This window comes from Microtus ochrogaster, linkage group LG3, assembly GCF_000317375.1.
Source record: "Microtus ochrogaster isolate Prairie Vole_2 linkage group LG3, MicOch1.0, whole genome shotgun sequence".
NCBI classification, from domain to species: Eukaryota; Metazoa; Chordata; class Mammalia; order Rodentia; family Cricetidae; genus Microtus; species Microtus ochrogaster.
Genome location: NC_022029.1, coordinates 44,195,824 through 44,213,973, shown reverse-complemented (window position 1 = coordinate 44,213,973; position 18,150 = coordinate 44,195,824). Strand labels below are relative to the sequence as shown.

The following is an 18,150-nucleotide window of genomic DNA, read 5'->3' as shown; positions in this document are numbered from 1 at the left end:
GGAACAATTCATCACACAATCGATGTGTAATTACACAACAGGGTACAAGGTGCTGGATGCCAACCAATATGTGAGGTTTTTCCTGGGCTATTTAATTTCCTTCCACAGGAGATAGGAAGATGACAGTGGCCACGTAAATAAGACAGAAGGAAGAGACACCATCTCTAAAGTGAAACTTGCTGTTTTCCCCAGCAAGACCTGGATAGGGCTCATTTAGATCTGATGTCCAGCAAGACTGAGATTGTGAAAAGGCACAGGCAGAGGTAAGGGTTTACCTACAGCTCAGGTGACATTATTCTGGAAACAACAGAGAAACGGGAGCTAAGGCAAGGGTACAAGTGTGAGGGCATCATTTATGGACTGGATTTTATTAGCAAAACAACCATGCAAACCCCAGATGAGGAGCTGCTCATGAAGCACTAAATGAAGGAATTAGGATCTTGGGGAATGGAAATGCTCGTCACGGTATTCCTGGTACCACCAAAAGGAATTTATTATTTTTATTAAGGCAAAGGTTTTCTTAAAGCAGAAAAAAATCGAGCAGAGATATTTTATGCACAGTCACTGATAAAGAAAATATGTGAACTATCCCGAAAGAGGTGGGGTTCCTAACAGAATACCTAAAATATGAATAAATAAGAGTATGAAGCATTAGACGTGAACTTGACTAATTCTGTTAATTTTAATACAAACGAGTATCTGTGGTGGAAAGCCAGAACAGGTGGAGGGCTGAGTTAGACAGTGGCCACAGACCGTATCCAAACAAGGATTTGCAGTTGGTCCCTCAAACATGAGACAGTTTGAGAAAGCTAGACTTAGCAAATAAAAAAGGCAAGACACTTGCAAAGGGCAGAAACAACACAAAGGAGGAAGGACACGGGGAAGAAACAAAGAGGGCCATGGGGTGTCTGGATGTATACTTTGAGATCCATGAGAAACCAAGTATGGAGATGGTCCACCAGTATCAGGAGGCGAAATAGTCTTGATTGCTGGGTCCTTAGGACATATGGAGGATGTGCCATAGATGGGATGGGTGGCTGCCCTCCATCTCCTGCTTCTGATTCAGTAGGTCCAGGCTGGATCAGGCAATATGCATTTCCGGTAGGTCCCCAGGTGACACCCTCACCTGGCTCAGAAGCACACTTTGAGAGGCACTGTCCTGGATTCAGACTGTCTGGTAGGAATGTGGTCTCACCTCTCCTGAGCTGTCTGTCCCCATGGGAGTGTCACAGGGGACTGGATGGAAGAAGCTATTGGGTTAGGACTCAGGGCACAGGAAGTACCTCCCACAGCAGCAGAAGACTGACTATAACCCAACAGTCAGGTGATATTTAGCGTCATCACATTAAAGATGGACTGATTAAAATTTCACTATCCACACTTTTCTGATGGAAAATAGAGTCAAGATTTGAAATTTGTTTTCAAACATGAAGACGCTTGGTTAGCTAGACTACATTCCCCTAAAAGACAAGGCCCATCAGGGGCAAAAGTGCAACCTGCCTTAGTCAGCACGATTTCTGTTAGTTTAACTAAAGGAGCGAAAGTCTGGAACCATGTATTTGAAACCCCAGAGGTTATGTGTTCTTACTGATCTTGCCTCTTCCCACAGGCCCCTCCCATCTCCAAGCTACATCACAGGTTAAAGAGCTGCTCTGTGCGTGCGTGCGTGCGTGTGTGTGTGTGTGTGTGTGTGCGCGCGCGCGCGCATGTGTTGGGGGTAAGGCACATTGGATTTCCGTTTACATAATTTATCCACATATGTGGTTAACTAACTACTACTTTCATAAAGGCATTAATCCATTCACCAGGGCAGTGCCCTATGACCCAGTTTCTGCTCAAGAGCCCTGGTTATCAGCACTGTAGGAGGGGACTTTCAAACCATAGCGGCAGCCTGAAGTTATGTTTCCAAAGAGCAGAGATTCTGTGCTGTTTCTCAGTGTGTCACCTCTGCCTTGCCTCACTGTGAAGGTGATGGGAATGGGTCATGCTGCCCCAGGCTAGGGGAGGACGGCAGATACATGCCATGACCTATGGTAGCTCAGTTGTCTTTCATTGTCTGGGAGAGTGAGCTGCACCATGCTAGTGTGATTGTGTAAGAGCATTTACATATGTCCCAGTTAGATTGTAAGAAACAGAAACTGTGTGAGGTTAGAGAATCTACAAGAAAATTTGCCTCCAGCAGGTGCTGCGTGGCTGTCCCTTCGTTTTCCACGGCCCAGGTTCCACTTAAGTGTGGATGCATTGCTGCTCTGCTCCCTCCTCCGGCCTCTGTGTTCCCTGAGTTTCAGAACTGTACAGCAAGCCTCTAGAACTGAGGCCTCTTTCCCCTTGTGAGTTCACCTCAGAATGGCTGTGCCCCTCCTAGAGGCACCCGAGGTCTGTACTAACAGAAGATGTTCAAAGTATTCTGAAGAGAGTGAATTCCTCTTGTTTGGAGGGGAGGGAGGGATATGCATTAGCAGAGATCAAGTTATTTTTTATTAAGAACTTTTTGTTTAAAAATAAGCACAAAGGGCTATGGACATAGCTTAGTGAATATTCTTTCTTGTGGCAGGGTCTCGTTATGTAACCCCTGGCTTGGAACTATGGGAACCTGCCTGCCTCTGCCTCTCAAGTGCTGGGATTTAAAGGCTTATAGAGCCATGTCTGGTCAATGGTTTGACTTCTTTTTTAGCATGCATGGATTTGACACCCAACAGGGCACAAATGGAGCATGGTGGCACATGCCTGTAATTTCATGACTCAGGAGGAGGTGGCCTGAGGATGAAGAACAGAAATTGGCTGTTCAAGTCATTCTCATCTAATCTAATGAAAGCCAAGGAAAGGAAAAAGAAAGGGGAACACATGTTAAAATCTTTATCTTTAAGAAAAAGGGGGCTAGAGAGATGGCTCAGTGGTTAAGAGCATTGCCTGCTCTTCCAAAGGTCCTGAGTTCAATTCCCAGCAACCACATGGAGGCTCACAACCATCTGTAATGAGGTCTGGTGCCCTCTTCTGGCCTTCAGGCATACACGCAGAAAGAATATTGTATACATAATAAATAAAAATAAATAAATAAATAAAATATTTATAAAAAGGGAATTTATATGTCAATTCTTCCGCTGGATTATAGTCAGTCTAAGACCAAAGCAAGTCTGACTAAGGACAAAATAGCGTGAAGAGAGAAGGCTGATTGTGATAGTGAGCAAGATGAACGATGAGGAGGGAAACTGATGGGAAAAACACTTTATTGTTGGTTGTGTCCATAGTAAGAGGGAAGAAAGAGATCAGCACAGAGAGCCCGGATGAAAGCAATGGAAATGCTTCTTCTACCAGGGAAGCAATTGCCTTCTGATCACTGCACATAAAGCCAATTAAAGAGCAACGGGATTGATTTTTGTTCCTGGCTTGTCGAATCAATCACAGGACTTAGGAGCTGCCCCAGCTCTGGGTATCTTGCATCTAGAGAGTGATGCAGCCTCCCAGAATGCACTTCGTTTTAAAACATTTATTTTCAATGATTAACATGGAAAGCAGGAGAATGATGGGATAATGGAAAATCACTTGGAGTTGCTGAAATCTGTGAGAGCAAATGGACTGAGTTCATTGGGAAACATTTGGCCAATCAGTACGACTTGCTCACAGGCACTTGCTTGTCCAGGGACCAAGGCCTATAGCCGAAGACTGAGAAGCCGAGGGATGACTACTAAAACCTTAAAATGCAGGATGAAGAAGAATATTTCTGTGGGCCTCAAGGGACAGTTTTACACATAAACGTGAAAGGAAGAAACAGGCTATTCAGAAACTCCAGAAGGCAGAGGTAATGCACCCGAAGAGGGGAGGGAAAATTAAGTGATCCTCGGCAGGTGAAACAGGGCAGTGAGGGGTGACTGCCAAGCAAGAAGGGCTGATGTCTCCTGTGTCCCCTGCAACCTCGGACAGTCAGAAGAAAGGCTGGTCCTGGTCACGAGCGCAGCAAGCCTCAGCGCCATAACTGACATTGCACTGAAAGAAGAGTTTTCCCAAGTAGATTCTTGTCCGGTGAGGGAGCAGGAAATCAGCTGTATAGAATGGAGAGCTGAAGAAGCCTGGGATAAAACCGGTCTCTCTGAACATAGCGGACAATGAGGACTACTGAGAACTCAAGAACAATGGCAATGGGTTTCTGATCCTACTGCACGTGCTGGCTTTGTGGGAGCCTAGGCAGTTTGGATGCTCAACTTGCTAGTCCTGGATGGAGGTGGGTGGTCCTTGACTTCCCACAGGTCAGGGAACCCTGATTGCTCTTCGGGCTGAGGAGGGAGGGGGACTTGATCGGGGGAGGGGGAGGGAAATGGGAGGCGGTGGCGGGGAAGAGACGGAAATCTTTAATAAATAAATAAATTAAAAAAATAAAAAAATAAAAAAAAGAATGGAGAGCTGAAATGACAGGCCGTCGCTTTGTTTCCATTTTGGGATTGCCTTTTGTAATCCTCTATTCTCTAGACAGTGTCAAAGTGGACAGAGGAGACCGAGTCATTTATGTCACGAAAGCATATCTGCTTCTGTGGTGTGTCCTTACGCAACGCCAGTGGAATCTGACTTTAAATTAGACATGCAGAAAGTCTTGACATTTTGGCCTTTTGGATAAGGCCAGAAAGAAACCTGGGCCATTCCAGGAAACGTTATCAGACTGGGTTTAAGTAAGCACCTTAATTGCCAAAAGTCTAACTCAACGCCCTGGTAACAGCACTGGGCAAACCTGATACGCGCTTAGCAATCCTCTGAGGATTTGGAATTCCTTATGTTACCCATACCTGCCCCCTTCGCATGACTTTGCTGTGTGTTACTGACTACCCACTGCTGCGTGGCTGCACTCCATGCCAGGGATGGGCAGAAATGCTGGGAGTCTCTGGAGTATCCCTCTGTTCTCCTTGAGAGAGACCCACAAGTGATAATTATGTATGTTAAGAAAGCATTTTAGAAGGCATATCAAACAGGTTATTCCCCTCTTATCTGTCTTTTTTTTCCTTTTTTTTATGGGCTTCAGTCAACCATGGTCTGAAAATGTTAAGTGGAGAACTTCAGAAACAAACAATTCAGAAGTTTAAAGTAGCTTTTATTACAATATTGTATTGTATTACAATATATTGCTAAAATTGCTCTATTTTATTACAAGTTGTTAATCATTTACTATGTCCAACTTATAAGTTAAACTTTATTGTAGGTAAGTAGATTATACGTCAAGATTAGCACTCATCACTCTTTGGGTATCTACCAGGTGTCTCCAAATGTATCCTTTGTAGAGGAGAAGGGCTCACTGTACTAGAGACAGAACAAATAGGGTGATTGAGCAGAGACTATCTGACAGCTGGCAGGTGCTTATTCTCATGGGGATCATGGGTGCCCTGGTCCTAGGAGACACTGAATCTGAGATCCAGACAGGCAGAGATCCTGGAACCCATTGGAAAGCTATCTGGAAGTAAAGCTGACACCTCCCTAGAATGGAGGAGAAAGCGGCGGGGAGGGGGAAGCCAGGATTTCTGGAGCTCTCTTACTGAGGGAAGATAGCCCAATCTCTTCTGAAAGTGAGACTTTTAATGACCTGGGCACAATGCACCCTCAGAAGCCAAGCAGACAGATGGGTAGAGGTCTCGGAAGTCCCAGGGAGAGGTCTCAGTCAAAGAAACAAATTTTGGAGAAATTTTTCTGCACATTTGCTGCCGGACTACTCAAGCATATACTTGGCCATTAATAAATTCTTATGAAGTGATGGATTGATAACTCAGAGAAAGGGCAAGCAAGACTTTTGTTTCCTAGACAATGTTTTGAGTCTCTTGGCAAGGAGTATTCTGAAAAATTCCTATAGAATGCCAGGTGCTGTGGTGGCTGGGTAAGTATTAATTTACAATGATGAATCTTGAGAAAGCAATGGACCATTATTTCCATGGCTGACTCTGACTGGCATAATTGGCACCGTTGTTCAGCTGCTGGCACCTTCTGTCTCTTCATCCTGGGCATCTTGCTCTGTTCCTTACAACTGCCACTTTGCTCTCACATTCGGCGACTATTGTCATCATCCTGGCTGTCCCCAGCGACAGTCTCGAAGCCTTTTCTCCACGGTGAACCTGCTTTGGCTCTTGCTCATTACCCGAGTACCTGTTGTGTGTCAGACACCACACTAGATGCTTGTCACATTTGTAGCAAAGCAGATCTCTAACCTTGGGTTTGGCTTCTATCACTCCAGAAGAGTAAGACAGATGGCAAGTGATTGGCAGAGCAAGAAGTCAGGAGAAGTCCACGCTGCCTCTGCAGCTGAGCTTCCCCATTCCTGGCTTGGCTAGCTCTTCAGATCTTGTCTATGGAGTCAGCCTGCTCTCCTTACACCTAGCAGCTCAGAAAAACCTGTCAGGAAATGGTACTGTGGCTAGCAATTGATTCACAAGTCAGGCTGACCTGAAATTTATCCTGGAGTCACAGTGTCTCCTATCTCTGTCACTCTGGACTTCATTTTGCATTCACGCATGTGTGTATTGATCCAGGGAAGCCGAGGCTCCTATCCTGAGAGATGCAGAGCCTGGGATGATGTAAACAATGAGAGAGAGAACAAGGCTATAAGGATGTAGAGCCAGGCAGTGAGGGACCAGGGTAGAGGAGTGGGAGGAGATGGGCTGAAGATGAAAAAGCAGGGAGCAGAGCTGTGTTGAGAGTTGAACCAGAAAAACATGTACATCAGAAGCCAGTACTCCTTGTTCAAACAAAAACCTTACAAGTTAGTGCACATGCTACAAGAGCTTCACTCTCTGCCCATACAGTCCATTGAGAAGACATTCTGTCTTCAGTAGGCAGGTTCCCCCAAGAAGGCAGGTGCATCACAAGGCAAAGTGATGTTTAACTAAACAGTGTCTTTATTAGGAGCGTCAGAAAGGAAGTTTGGCCTCCAATCCCAAGAGCCCAGGTCCTGGGAGGCCCAGAATTTAGACAGAAAACACTCACAGTTAACATAACACTGGAGGACAACCAATGTTGGGCCTACTGTTACCATTAAGAACTGCACCTGTTCCCCCAGAAAAGTCCACCCATATACCTGACACCTGCCTTACAGGCTGGTCACAGGCAGCCTGCTGGGGAAATAGAACTGATGGATACTCACTCCACACATGTGCCATGGGATATGGAACTTCTAAGGATCAGCTACCTGTAGATCAAACACCAACTAACAATCATCTACTTGAGACACATTAATCAAGGTGGAGAGAGGAAAAGCATGGTTTAAAATGCAGGGAAGCCTTAAAACCACACCATACTGTATCCTTGGATGCAGCTGGGGGTGAGGACTGCATGGCAGATCCTCAACATCCTGGATGTCTGAAGAATATCACCTGAAATCCAGAAAGAGTTTCTGTGACATGAGAACGGAAAGCTGTCATGGTGGCCAGGATTTTGAGATACAAGGTTCTCTCTCTCTCTGAGTTAAAGCCTTAAACACACACATTCACACACTTATGTTATCATTTTGCTCTCATTTATTAAGATATTCAAACTTACAGAAGCCCACGTTCTGTGCCATAGTTCACACACCTGGACTAAGTGTTCCATATACATCTTTGGACACTGAACAATGACCCTCACCGTCTTTTTTTTGGGGGGGGGTTCAAGGCAAGGTTTCTTTATGTGGCTTTGGAGCCTGTCCTGAAACTTGCTCTGTAGACCAGGCTGGCCTCAAGCTCACAGAGATCTATCTGCCTCTGCTTCCCGGGTGCTGGGATTAAAGGCATGAGCCACCATCACCTGGCCAAACATTCACTATTAGAAGCACTGGTGTTGGTGGTGCTCAACTTTGCTAGTGAGCCTTTGTTACTGCCTCCAGTGTAGTTCTTAATTATATTTAAATTCTTAGTTGCATTCTAAATTTTGATTTCATTTGATTGTATGTATTCATGTGTGTTCCTGTATATTGGTACATGCATGTATGCGCATATGTAGATATGTATTTGTGGTCCTGAGGGCAACTGTAGTGCTGTTATGCAAGATCCATCTACCTTTCTTTGAGAGAAGGTCTCTCAATAGTCTGAAAATTGCCAAGTAGCCTAGGTTGGCTGGCTGGTCAGAAAGGGCCAGGCATTTTCTCATTTCTGTGTCCTCTTTGGGTGACTGTTCAGGCAGTGAGATGTCTCTATCAATTCTAGAGTTTTGGAAATTGCTTACAATGTACTTCCTGTTTATTTAGGTAACACTATATCTTCTGGAGTCTTTGATGGAGCTGAAGAATAGATAGTTATAATTATTGTTTTCCTTAGTTATGATAAAAGTAGATACAAACATTGTAACTATAATTTTTGCTTAATACCTCTTTTGTTATGTAATTTTACTATGTTAATGTTAAAACCTTCCTTTTTATTTAAACAGAAAAGGGGAGGTGATGTGGGATTCCCCTCTTTATGCTATGAATACCATTAGTTAATATAGAAACTGCTTTGAGCCTATTGCAAAGCAGGGCAGAACTTAGTGAGGCGAGGAAAATTAAACTGAATGCTGGGAGAAAGAAGGCTGAGTCAGAGAGAAGCCATGTAGCCCTGCTGGAGACAGAAGCCTGAACTTTATGCAGTAAGCCACAGGCTCACGGTGATACACAGAACCTTCATCTTGTTGGTATCCCGAGTGATGAACAAAAGAGGGCAGTGGAAACCTCTGTGAGCTTGGTGGCATTTTTATGAGTGAGTATATTCTGAAAGCTATTTTCAGGATTGAAACATAGTTACTTTCCACAAATAGCTTTATTATTTAAAAAATTTCAGGTTCCACAAATAGCTTTATTATTTAAAAATTTTCAGGTAAATTTGATAAAACCACAATAATTTTCTAACTAGGATACCGGAAATGTATTTATCAGTTTTGTAATGTGTTTTCTGGAAACATTTCATAACTGAACATGTTAAAAAAGCCAAAACATGACCTTTTACACCTGGTCACATGTCACAGATGGAGAGGTCAAAAGTCCTAGAGGATAAGCCACAGCTTTTGCTTTGCTCAATGGACATGATATAACTAACCATCAAATTGCCTTCTAAACAACTGTGTATACCCAAGGATTGCCACTGTTGTCATCTTTGCTTAGAGAGCTGTTTTTGTTTGTTTGCTTGTTTTGTTTTTGAAAGTGTGAAGACCATTAACTGCAGCGGCTCCCAACAGGTCAGACTGCAAAACTTAAATGATTGTTGAATGCCACAACACAAACAAAACATCACAGCTCAGATAGCATCGCTGAAGAGAAGGTGGGAAGAACGTAAGAGCAGGAACAAGGAATGGAGTGTTCATTTCCTGAGTGTGATATGACTGCGGAGATCCTTGGCCTTGAAGCATCTGTGAAGCCTGCACAAGACCTCAGGCTCCACACAGAGCAGGCCTGTCAATCTCTGTCACCCAGGGAGAAGGTGTTCATGAGGTCCCGCCCCTCTTTGGGGATTCATTGGTCGCTAGAAGAGCTAGAGCCATCCTCTTTAGCAGTGTATAGCTTTCTGTATGGTGCCCATGCTCCTGCAACCATTCCTAATGAAACTAACCGGACACCCCCCCCCCACACACACACACAGGGTGGGCGATGGGGCTTGTTGGGAAGAAGGAGATCAGAGGGATGGGGACAAGAGGTGTATGGCAGTGACTACACTATATAAATATATAAAATGCCACACTGACACTCGTAATTGCATTTAATTAATATATACTAATAAATTGTCACTAAAAGAAGCAGAACAACTGTAAGACAAAACAATCATATATCTTATGGCATTTACAAAGAGTTTAGTTTGTCTCTGCATTTGTTAAAAATGTGAGTCATTCGATTCTCAGTTTGTAAAACCAGGTTTGAGATAACATGTAATTTCAAGATAGAGTTATGAAGATATTCAATTTGGTGACACCGTGCCAAACGTTAATAGAAATCACCCCCCAGGAAACCTGAAGTCCCTCCAGCATCACTGGCCCCGTGCTGCCAATTCATCACACTTAACAAGGTGTACCGAGAAGAGCTGAGTACCGACCTCCCGGGGACAAATGATCCTCTTGGGACGAGGTGCCTCTTGCTGCAGCTGATACACTGCCAAAAACAAAACAAAAAAAAAAAAGATGATTATAATTAGGAAACCACATTGCATAAGCAATACAGCTTCACATATTCTCAGTGAGGTTCATCTTCAGGACAATATAGATAAAAATCACCACCACCAACAACAACCAAAAAAACAATTAAAAAAAAAAAAGAAACAAACTAACCCAGGGTATAGACACATTCTGCAGACCAGGCGAAGTCAGAGTCAGCTCATTTATATGGAAATTAGTCACTGAATGCAAACCGGCAAAATTGATTTTTTTTTTGCTCTTATAAAGCCAATTTAGCTTAATAATTGTTGCTAGCGTTGTTCATTCTATGGCTTTTTTGGAAGACTAGATGCAGGTAAAATGCTTTTGATTATTTTAGAGATGAAATTCTGCTCGTGAGTACCTGAGTGTAAGATGATATAACAAGCTCCATGAATTTAAATGCTGATGGTTTCTGACATAGCCAGGGAAGAGCTGGCATCCAGGGACTGTCATTTTCCGAAATACTTCAGTTATGTACAAAGACACTGGATTCTGTGAGTGAAGGAAATACCAAGTCTCTCTGTATCCATCTCTCTTTCTAGATCTCTCTCACCATGGATTCTCATTCAACTGACCACTTCACATGTGTTGCCATTTCTCTTTCCTGGGTGCTCTCACATCTAAGGAATAATTATCTGAACCTACTTAAGAGACAGGGATGTATCCCAGCTAATTTTTTGTCACCTCACAAACCAGAGTCATTTGGAGGGAGGAATATTAATTGAGAAAATGCCACCATAAGACTGACTTAGAAGCAAGTCTGTGGGGATATTTTCTTGATTAATGACAGATATGGGAGACCTGGCCCACTATGGGTAGTGCACCCTTGGACTGGTGGTCCTGGGGTATAGAAGAAAACAGTCTGAGCAAGCCATGGAGAGCAAGTCAGTAAGCAGTACTTCGTCATGGGTTTTGTTTCCGTTCCTGCCTCCAGCTTCTGGACCTGAGTTTCTTTCATAATTGACTGAGATAAGGACAAGGAACGTAAACAAGGCCTCTCTTCCTCAAGTTGCCTTTGTTCATGGTATTTTTCATTACAGCACGAGTGAGAACTAAAACACAGGCATGCATGAAACATGTATGACTGCATACAACACAGCTCGCCAGACAATTATCTAGGGTTTTTCAGATTGTTCAGCTGACAAGGAGGGAATTTTCTTCTGTTGGACTAATCTGAATTACCCTATCCATCCCTTCCTTCCTCTTTTAATCCCTCCTTTTGTTTTTTCTTTCCTTCCTTTCTTAAGTGCTGGTATTAAACCCAGGGCCTCCTATTTATCTAGGCAAGTGCTCTACCTCTGAGCTGAAACTGAACCCTGACTATTCTCTTTAAGGGAATGGCTACCCTGTGCCAATTCCTTCAGGCTCTAGTGCCATGAAAATAGAGGTTGGAAACTAGCCAAGTTCATCTTATATGCAGAATATTGAAAAGGAAAAACTAATTTTAAACAGAGTAAGTCTATAAAAAGGTAAAATTTAAATTCTATAAGGTATTTTAAGAAAACACAGTAATATAAGTACAGACTTCTGATTTAATCTGGGTCCTAAAAATAAAACAGAAGAATCTTAAAGGAGAGGCAGCCAGCGTACAAATACAGGCATGAAAACTATGGGAAGTCATCTATAATTACAACTGCTCCCTAGTGACTTCAGTCCAAAATGGATGTTTCCTTACCCAATTAAGTGTGGATTCCACAGTACCAGCATAGAGCAAACCAGGCACCCCTTCCCCCGTGTTGGAATCTGCTATGTTTTCAAGTGTGAGCTGCTCACATGCATGATCCACCCAAGGAAAAACCTCACCCATGTGTGGAAAGACAGCAGAGCTCAGCATCACTTCTGGGCTTAGAAAGACTCCACGGAAGACAGCTAAAAAGATGGCCTCAAACAACTGACTCCCATCTGAAGGAAAAGCCCGCGGGTCCTGACAAAGCAGTGTAAGGGAAGGTGGGGGTGCCGGAGGGATGATGAGCCGTGGGTACACACCACTGCCAGTCTGTGGACTACTAAATCTGTACTCCTTTTTCTTGAATTCTTAGGTGCCACCCCCCTCATCTTTCCTCCTATTTGGGTTTGTAGTTCAGGTCTAGTGTTCCCTCGTCTTCCTCTACTTACTCATACCACAGGAGGTACCGAGGGGGATCTTCTGTAGGCCCCGTTCATCTTCCCCCTCCCTCAGACACTGCCCCCACCTAACACTTCATGTGTGATTTACAGTTACAAGGCTCCATTTTTACTCAGAACCATTCCTGAAGTACCAGGCCATAGGCCCGATATCCCAGAGATCTGCTGATCGACCCCAAGGGCTTGAGTTCAAGAGCTGAGTGTCTAGCAAGGTGCAATGTACCACACGCTCTCACCTCACCACATAACATAATCTTTGCTTAACCAAGTTGGTTTCCTCTTTTTCCAGATACACAGTGTTCTCTTCAACTTTAGGGCCTTTGTACATGGGGCGCCCTGCCTCTATGCTATTTGCCCATCTTCCTTGTATATCTCCAAATCTCTGTTCCTCATCAACATGACTTCAGTTCAAATAGCAACCATATGCAGCATATTTTCTGATTCTCTCACAGCACATTAAAGACACCAGCCATTCTGTGCACTCATAATGCCCGGTTCTTCCTTTGCATGGCTTGTCCCACTAGGTTACTGTAGCAACAGTAACTGGAATGAGCTGTGAAGAAAACTGTCTCTCTTCTGAGTGTCCTGAGTCCTGACACAAGGAAAATGATTACGGTGCTTTTGTCTTCTATCTCAAATATTTATTGTGGTGCTGTGGCCATAAATCAAATCAAATCATATCCATCTGTGAGAAGTCTGTCAGGCTTTGTGAGAAATCCAGAAAAAAGAAATATTTGTATGAAACAAGAAAGCAAATGTGGAGTTGGCAAGATACAAGCTCTTCTAACACCAGGGGGGGAGGAATCACTGCCTGAACTCTGGTGCACCTTCCTGCGGGCCTGGCTTCTTGAGTGAGGACCGTGAAGCTCTCTGGCCTGACATGGATGTTCTATTCGGTTAGAAAAGCAAGATAAAAAAAAAATACAGTATATAGTGACCACTTGCAAGGGCCGGTCCTTCCTCCCTGACTCCAATCACTGCCTACTTCCGCAACCTTATGGCAAACCCAGTTTTCATCCTTTCTGTGGACCCTGCCAGTGTCCCCTTCTTAGATTGGCTCCATTACTTTATGTTAGCCCCCAGTGCCTAGAAACACATTCTACTAGGGACTCCCAGTGGCCACAGCTAGCTGGGACTCAGAAAGTTCTTCCTATCAGGCAAGCCACAGCTAGACACAGTAGAATAAAATGATGGAAACAGCTCAACATGTGAAAGTAGAAAACAGAATCATTAAACAAAAGCCAAACAGATAAAACTGAGGATGAAAATTTAGGGACTCAAACAAAAATTTCAGAGGTATACCTCATTGAGAGATTATAAGACATGGAAGAGAGAATCTCAGGCATTGAAGACCAGAGAAAAGAAATGCTTACTTCTGTCAAAGACAATGATACATCTAAAAAACCCAGGCACAAAACAGCAAGAAAATCTGGGACACTATAAAAAGAGAAAATTCACAAATAAGAATGAATGAAGGATTAAAAAACATATCAAAGGCACAGAAAATCACAGAAGAATATTTCCCTAACCTAAAAAAATGAGGTACCTATGCAAGTAGAAGAAACACAGACTACCATACAGGCTGATACAGAAGAGAAATTCCTCATGATACATAATCATCAAATCACTAAATTACAGAACAAAGAAAGAATATAAAAGCTGCACGGGAAAGATCAAGTAACACATGAAGACAGACCCATCTAGAATAACACCCAATTCTTAGTGAAGACTCTAAAAGCCAAAAGGGCCTGGACAGATGTTCTACAAACTCTAAGAAACTACAGATGCAGGCCAGACAACCATATACAACAAAAATTTCAATCACAATAGAAAAACATTTCACAATAAAGCCAACCTGAAGCACTATTTATCTAAAAATCCAGCTTTATAAAAGGCACTAGAAGGAAACTTCAGCCAGAAAACAAACGAATAAATATTCCTAGACCATCAAATCAAAAGATGAGGAAAATAACCCACAGAGATAAAGGGAATCAACAAAGAGTGTAATCCACAAACATAACTCTCAACAACCATGGTCTCAATTCACTAAGAAGTCACTGACTAACAGACTGGATTTAAAAACAGAATCCATCTTGCCACTGCATCTAAGAAACACGCTTTACCATTGAAGACAGACATTACCTTAGGGTAAAAGGACGGAAAAAGACATTCCAAGCAAATGGGCATAAGAAGCAAGCCGTCATAGTCATTTTAATATCTGACAATGCAGACTCACACAAAAATTAGTCAGAAGAGATAGGGAAGGACACTACATACTCATCAAAGGAAAAAAAAGAGTTCGCCAAGAGGACATTGCTATTCTAAACATTATGTGTGAAATACAAGAGCACCCAAATTCTTAAAAGAAAGACTTCTATGGCTAAAATAACATATGACCCTCACACAGCGATAGTGGGAGACTTCAGTACCCCACTCATTCCAGTAGACAGGTCATCCAGACAAAAACTGAACAGGGAAATGCTGTAGCTGAATGCTGTCATTAATCACACAGACCTAGCAGATATTCACAGAACATTTCATACAGGCACAAAAGAATATTCCTTCTTCTCAGCACCTCATGAAGCTATCTTAAAAACTGATCACAATGCTTGTCACAAAGAGAGTCTCAACAGACACAAGAAAACTGAAAGAGCGCTCTGCACCTTGTCAGAGCACCGAAGATTCAAGATGGAGGTCAACAACAACAGAAAACTAACTAACTCACAGAAACTGAACAATCACCGCTGAATGAAACCTGCATTAGGACAGAAATCAAGAAGACACTTAAAAATTTCCCTGCTTCCCAGCAACTACATGATGGCTCACAACCATCTGTAATGAGGGCTGGTGTCCTCTTCTGGCCTACAGACATATATATTCAAACACAATAGTATATCCATAATAAATAAATAAATAAATATTTAAAAAAAACTGAAAAACTTCCCTGCTGAATAAAAATGAAAACACAACATACCCAAACTTATGGCACACAATGAAAGTGGTTCTAAAACACAAGCTCGTTGTACTAAGTGCCTTTATAAACATGTTGGAGAGATCTCAACTTAATGGCATATCTGAAAGTTCTAGAACAAAAAAGAAGAAGAAATCACACCAAAAAAGGAGTAGACAGCAAGAAATAAACTCAGAATTGAAATCAATTAAATAGAATCCAACAAATAGACAAAAAAACAATACAAAGAATCAATGAAACAGAGTTGGTTCTTCAAGAAAATCAGTAATATTGATAAACACTTAGCCAAATCAACCAAAATATGGTGAGAGGATCCAAATGAATAAAATTAGAGATAAAAAGAAGGACGTAAGGACATATAGAGAATTCTAAGGACATACTTTAAAAATATAATGGGTTTCTTGGTATATGCTACCTACTAAAATTAAATAAAAAGCAAGACAAGATAAGCAATATGTACAGACCTATATCCCCTTACTAAGAGAGAAGCAGTAATTAAAAGTCTCCCAACCAAATGCTCAGATCCAGGTAAATTTAGCATTAAATTTTACCAGATTTTCAAAGAAGAAGTAAAGTCAGTACTCTTCCAATTATTCCATAAAGTAGAAGTAGAAGGAACATCGTGTAACTCCTTAAAAGACCACAATTACTAGGATACCCAAACCACAAAAAGATACAACAAAGAGAAAATTACAGACAAATTTCCTTTAACACAGATGTAACAATTCTCAATAAAATATTTTCAAACCAAATCTAAAAACACATAAAAAGATGATCCACCATGATTAAGTAGTGCGCTGCTTAATTTTATGTCAACTTAAAGCAGCTTAGAGTAGGGAACCCCAATTGAGAAAACGCCTTCATAAGACTGGGCTGTAGACAAGCCTGCAAAGCATTTTTTTAAAATTAGTGATAGATGTGGGAAACCAGTCCATTGTGGGTAAGGCCTCCCATGGGCTGGTGGTCCTGGGTTCTTTAAAAAGCAGGCTGAGTTAGCCACGAAGAGCAAGCCAGTAAGCAGCACCTCTCTATGGCCTCTGCATTAGCTCCTGCCTCCATGTTCCTACCCTGTTTGAGTTCCTGTCCTGATTTTATTCAGTGATGGACTATTGATGTGGAAACATAAGCCAAATAAAACCTCTTCCAGAACTGCTTTTGGTCATGGTATTTTATCACAGCAGTAACAAGCCAAACTAGGACACGTAGGATTCATTCCAGAGACATAGAGATGGTTTAACATACAAAAAGTGATTAAATGTATCCCTCCGTAAAAAAACAGACTGGAAGGTAAAAAAAAAAAAAACAAAAAAACAAAAAACCCATGAGATCGTATGATTAGATGCAGAAAAAGCCAAGGACAAAACCCAACATTGCTTCATGATAAAAAGTCCTGGAGAGATTAGAAATACAAGGAACACATTTCAATATAATAAAGACAGTTTTCAGCAAGTCTACAGCCAACATATACCTACATGGAGAGACACTTAAGGCATTTCCACTAAAGGCTGTCCACTCTTTCCATACCCACTCAATACTGTGTTGCTGTGAGGATCAGCCTTCTGCAGCTCAGGAATTGTGGGGGAGCCATGGAATTGGTGAACTAACCACTCAATTTGACTTCTCTATCTGAGGGAGCAAAACTTTTCCGGGGCTGAAGAATGGGGCAAACTTAACTCTCTGGGGCCAGCAAATAAAAGGGAAATACACCCCACCCACCTCTATCCATATGGATCCCACTCTTAATTTTTCTCTTACAGCTCATATACCCCAGCAAAAATCTTTCAATCAGTATAAAAATTACAGCGTGGTTACATTCTACTTTTTAAGTGAATGATTGCAATGAATACAAGTAAAAAGCCAGCATATTAAAAAAATCCCCAAGAAGCCACATACATTCATGCACAAGGGACTTGTTAAAGGTTAATAAAGTGTAAGCAAGCTAGGTATTTTTCTCGGCCAATTCTTTTACTGGCAGGCTACAGTTTGCAATTACAAAGAAAGAACCAATCATTTTATGATTTATCTCAAAAGATAATCTTATTTTTAAAAAGTCTTAAAAGAATCACAAATCTAAACTTTTATATATAAAAAACAGTCAGCTCTACTTTCAATCCTCGGGGGGTATACCCATTCATCAACACCCTTTTTATAGCAGGGAGCTGAGGGCAGAAATGGGCACAAGGAATTAATTATCACCCTTCATCACCAACCCATGCTAGCAAGAAGGGTACATCAGCCAGCAATAGCCAGGCTGTCACTGTTTTTGTTTGCTGACATTGAGTCCCTCACTCAACTACTGAAATTGTGCCTTTCTAAGCCTTCGATTGTTCCCCAAGATTTTCTACCTCAAAACTATTAATTAAAAACAGCTTAGCCTAACCTTAAGTCATTATTTAAAGTTTTGTTTTAGCTGCGACACACACTGAAACCTATGAACACATCTTTTAACATTAAGATTAAAAGAACTTGAACTAGCTTGGCTTCCAGGACTCAGTTGTTTTCCCTAATCATTAACCCAAGCCACAGTCTACTTAAGAGAAACTCCTAAGTCTTAGCTGTGTGACCTGTTCTTGCTCTTCTTTTCTAACCTCTGCAGCCCCTGCTTTATTAGGGACAGGAGCAACACTATATCCTGCCTTTATCTACATTAATTTTCTCACTAAACTAATCTTTATCATAATCTTGTACTATGTTTGTTTAAAACCCTTAACCACCAAAATTATATTTAAACTAACTCTATTATTGTATAAAATCATTACTTCAGTTAAGCAGTACAGCTTAAGAGGAAATCATCTTCATAATAATACACAGGTAAAAATGCCTAGAAGAACAGGATATTTCCACGAGATAATCACACTACCCTCTTGGCTATGGGAAGTAGACAAAATCGCTGGGGAGAAAATTGGGATCTTGGGGGTGGGGTGGGATGGGGGTAAGGGGAGATGGGGAGAGAAAAG

The 18,150-nt window shown here is 42.0% G+C and overlaps 1 protein-coding gene across 1 annotated transcript in view; it reads right to left on the bottom strand.

The window, feature by feature from the left end:
- The window catches only part of Chn2 (chimerin 2), a 279,816-nt gene that overhangs the window by 105,292 nt on the left and 156,374 nt on the right, over positions 1-18,150 (bottom strand). Inside the window, exon 3 of the mRNA XM_013351372.2 lies at positions 9,999-10,054. Within this exon, the coding sequence (XP_013206826.2) occupies positions 9,999-10,054 (56 nt within the window). The remainder of the gene's footprint in view (positions 1-9,998; positions 10,055-18,150) is intronic.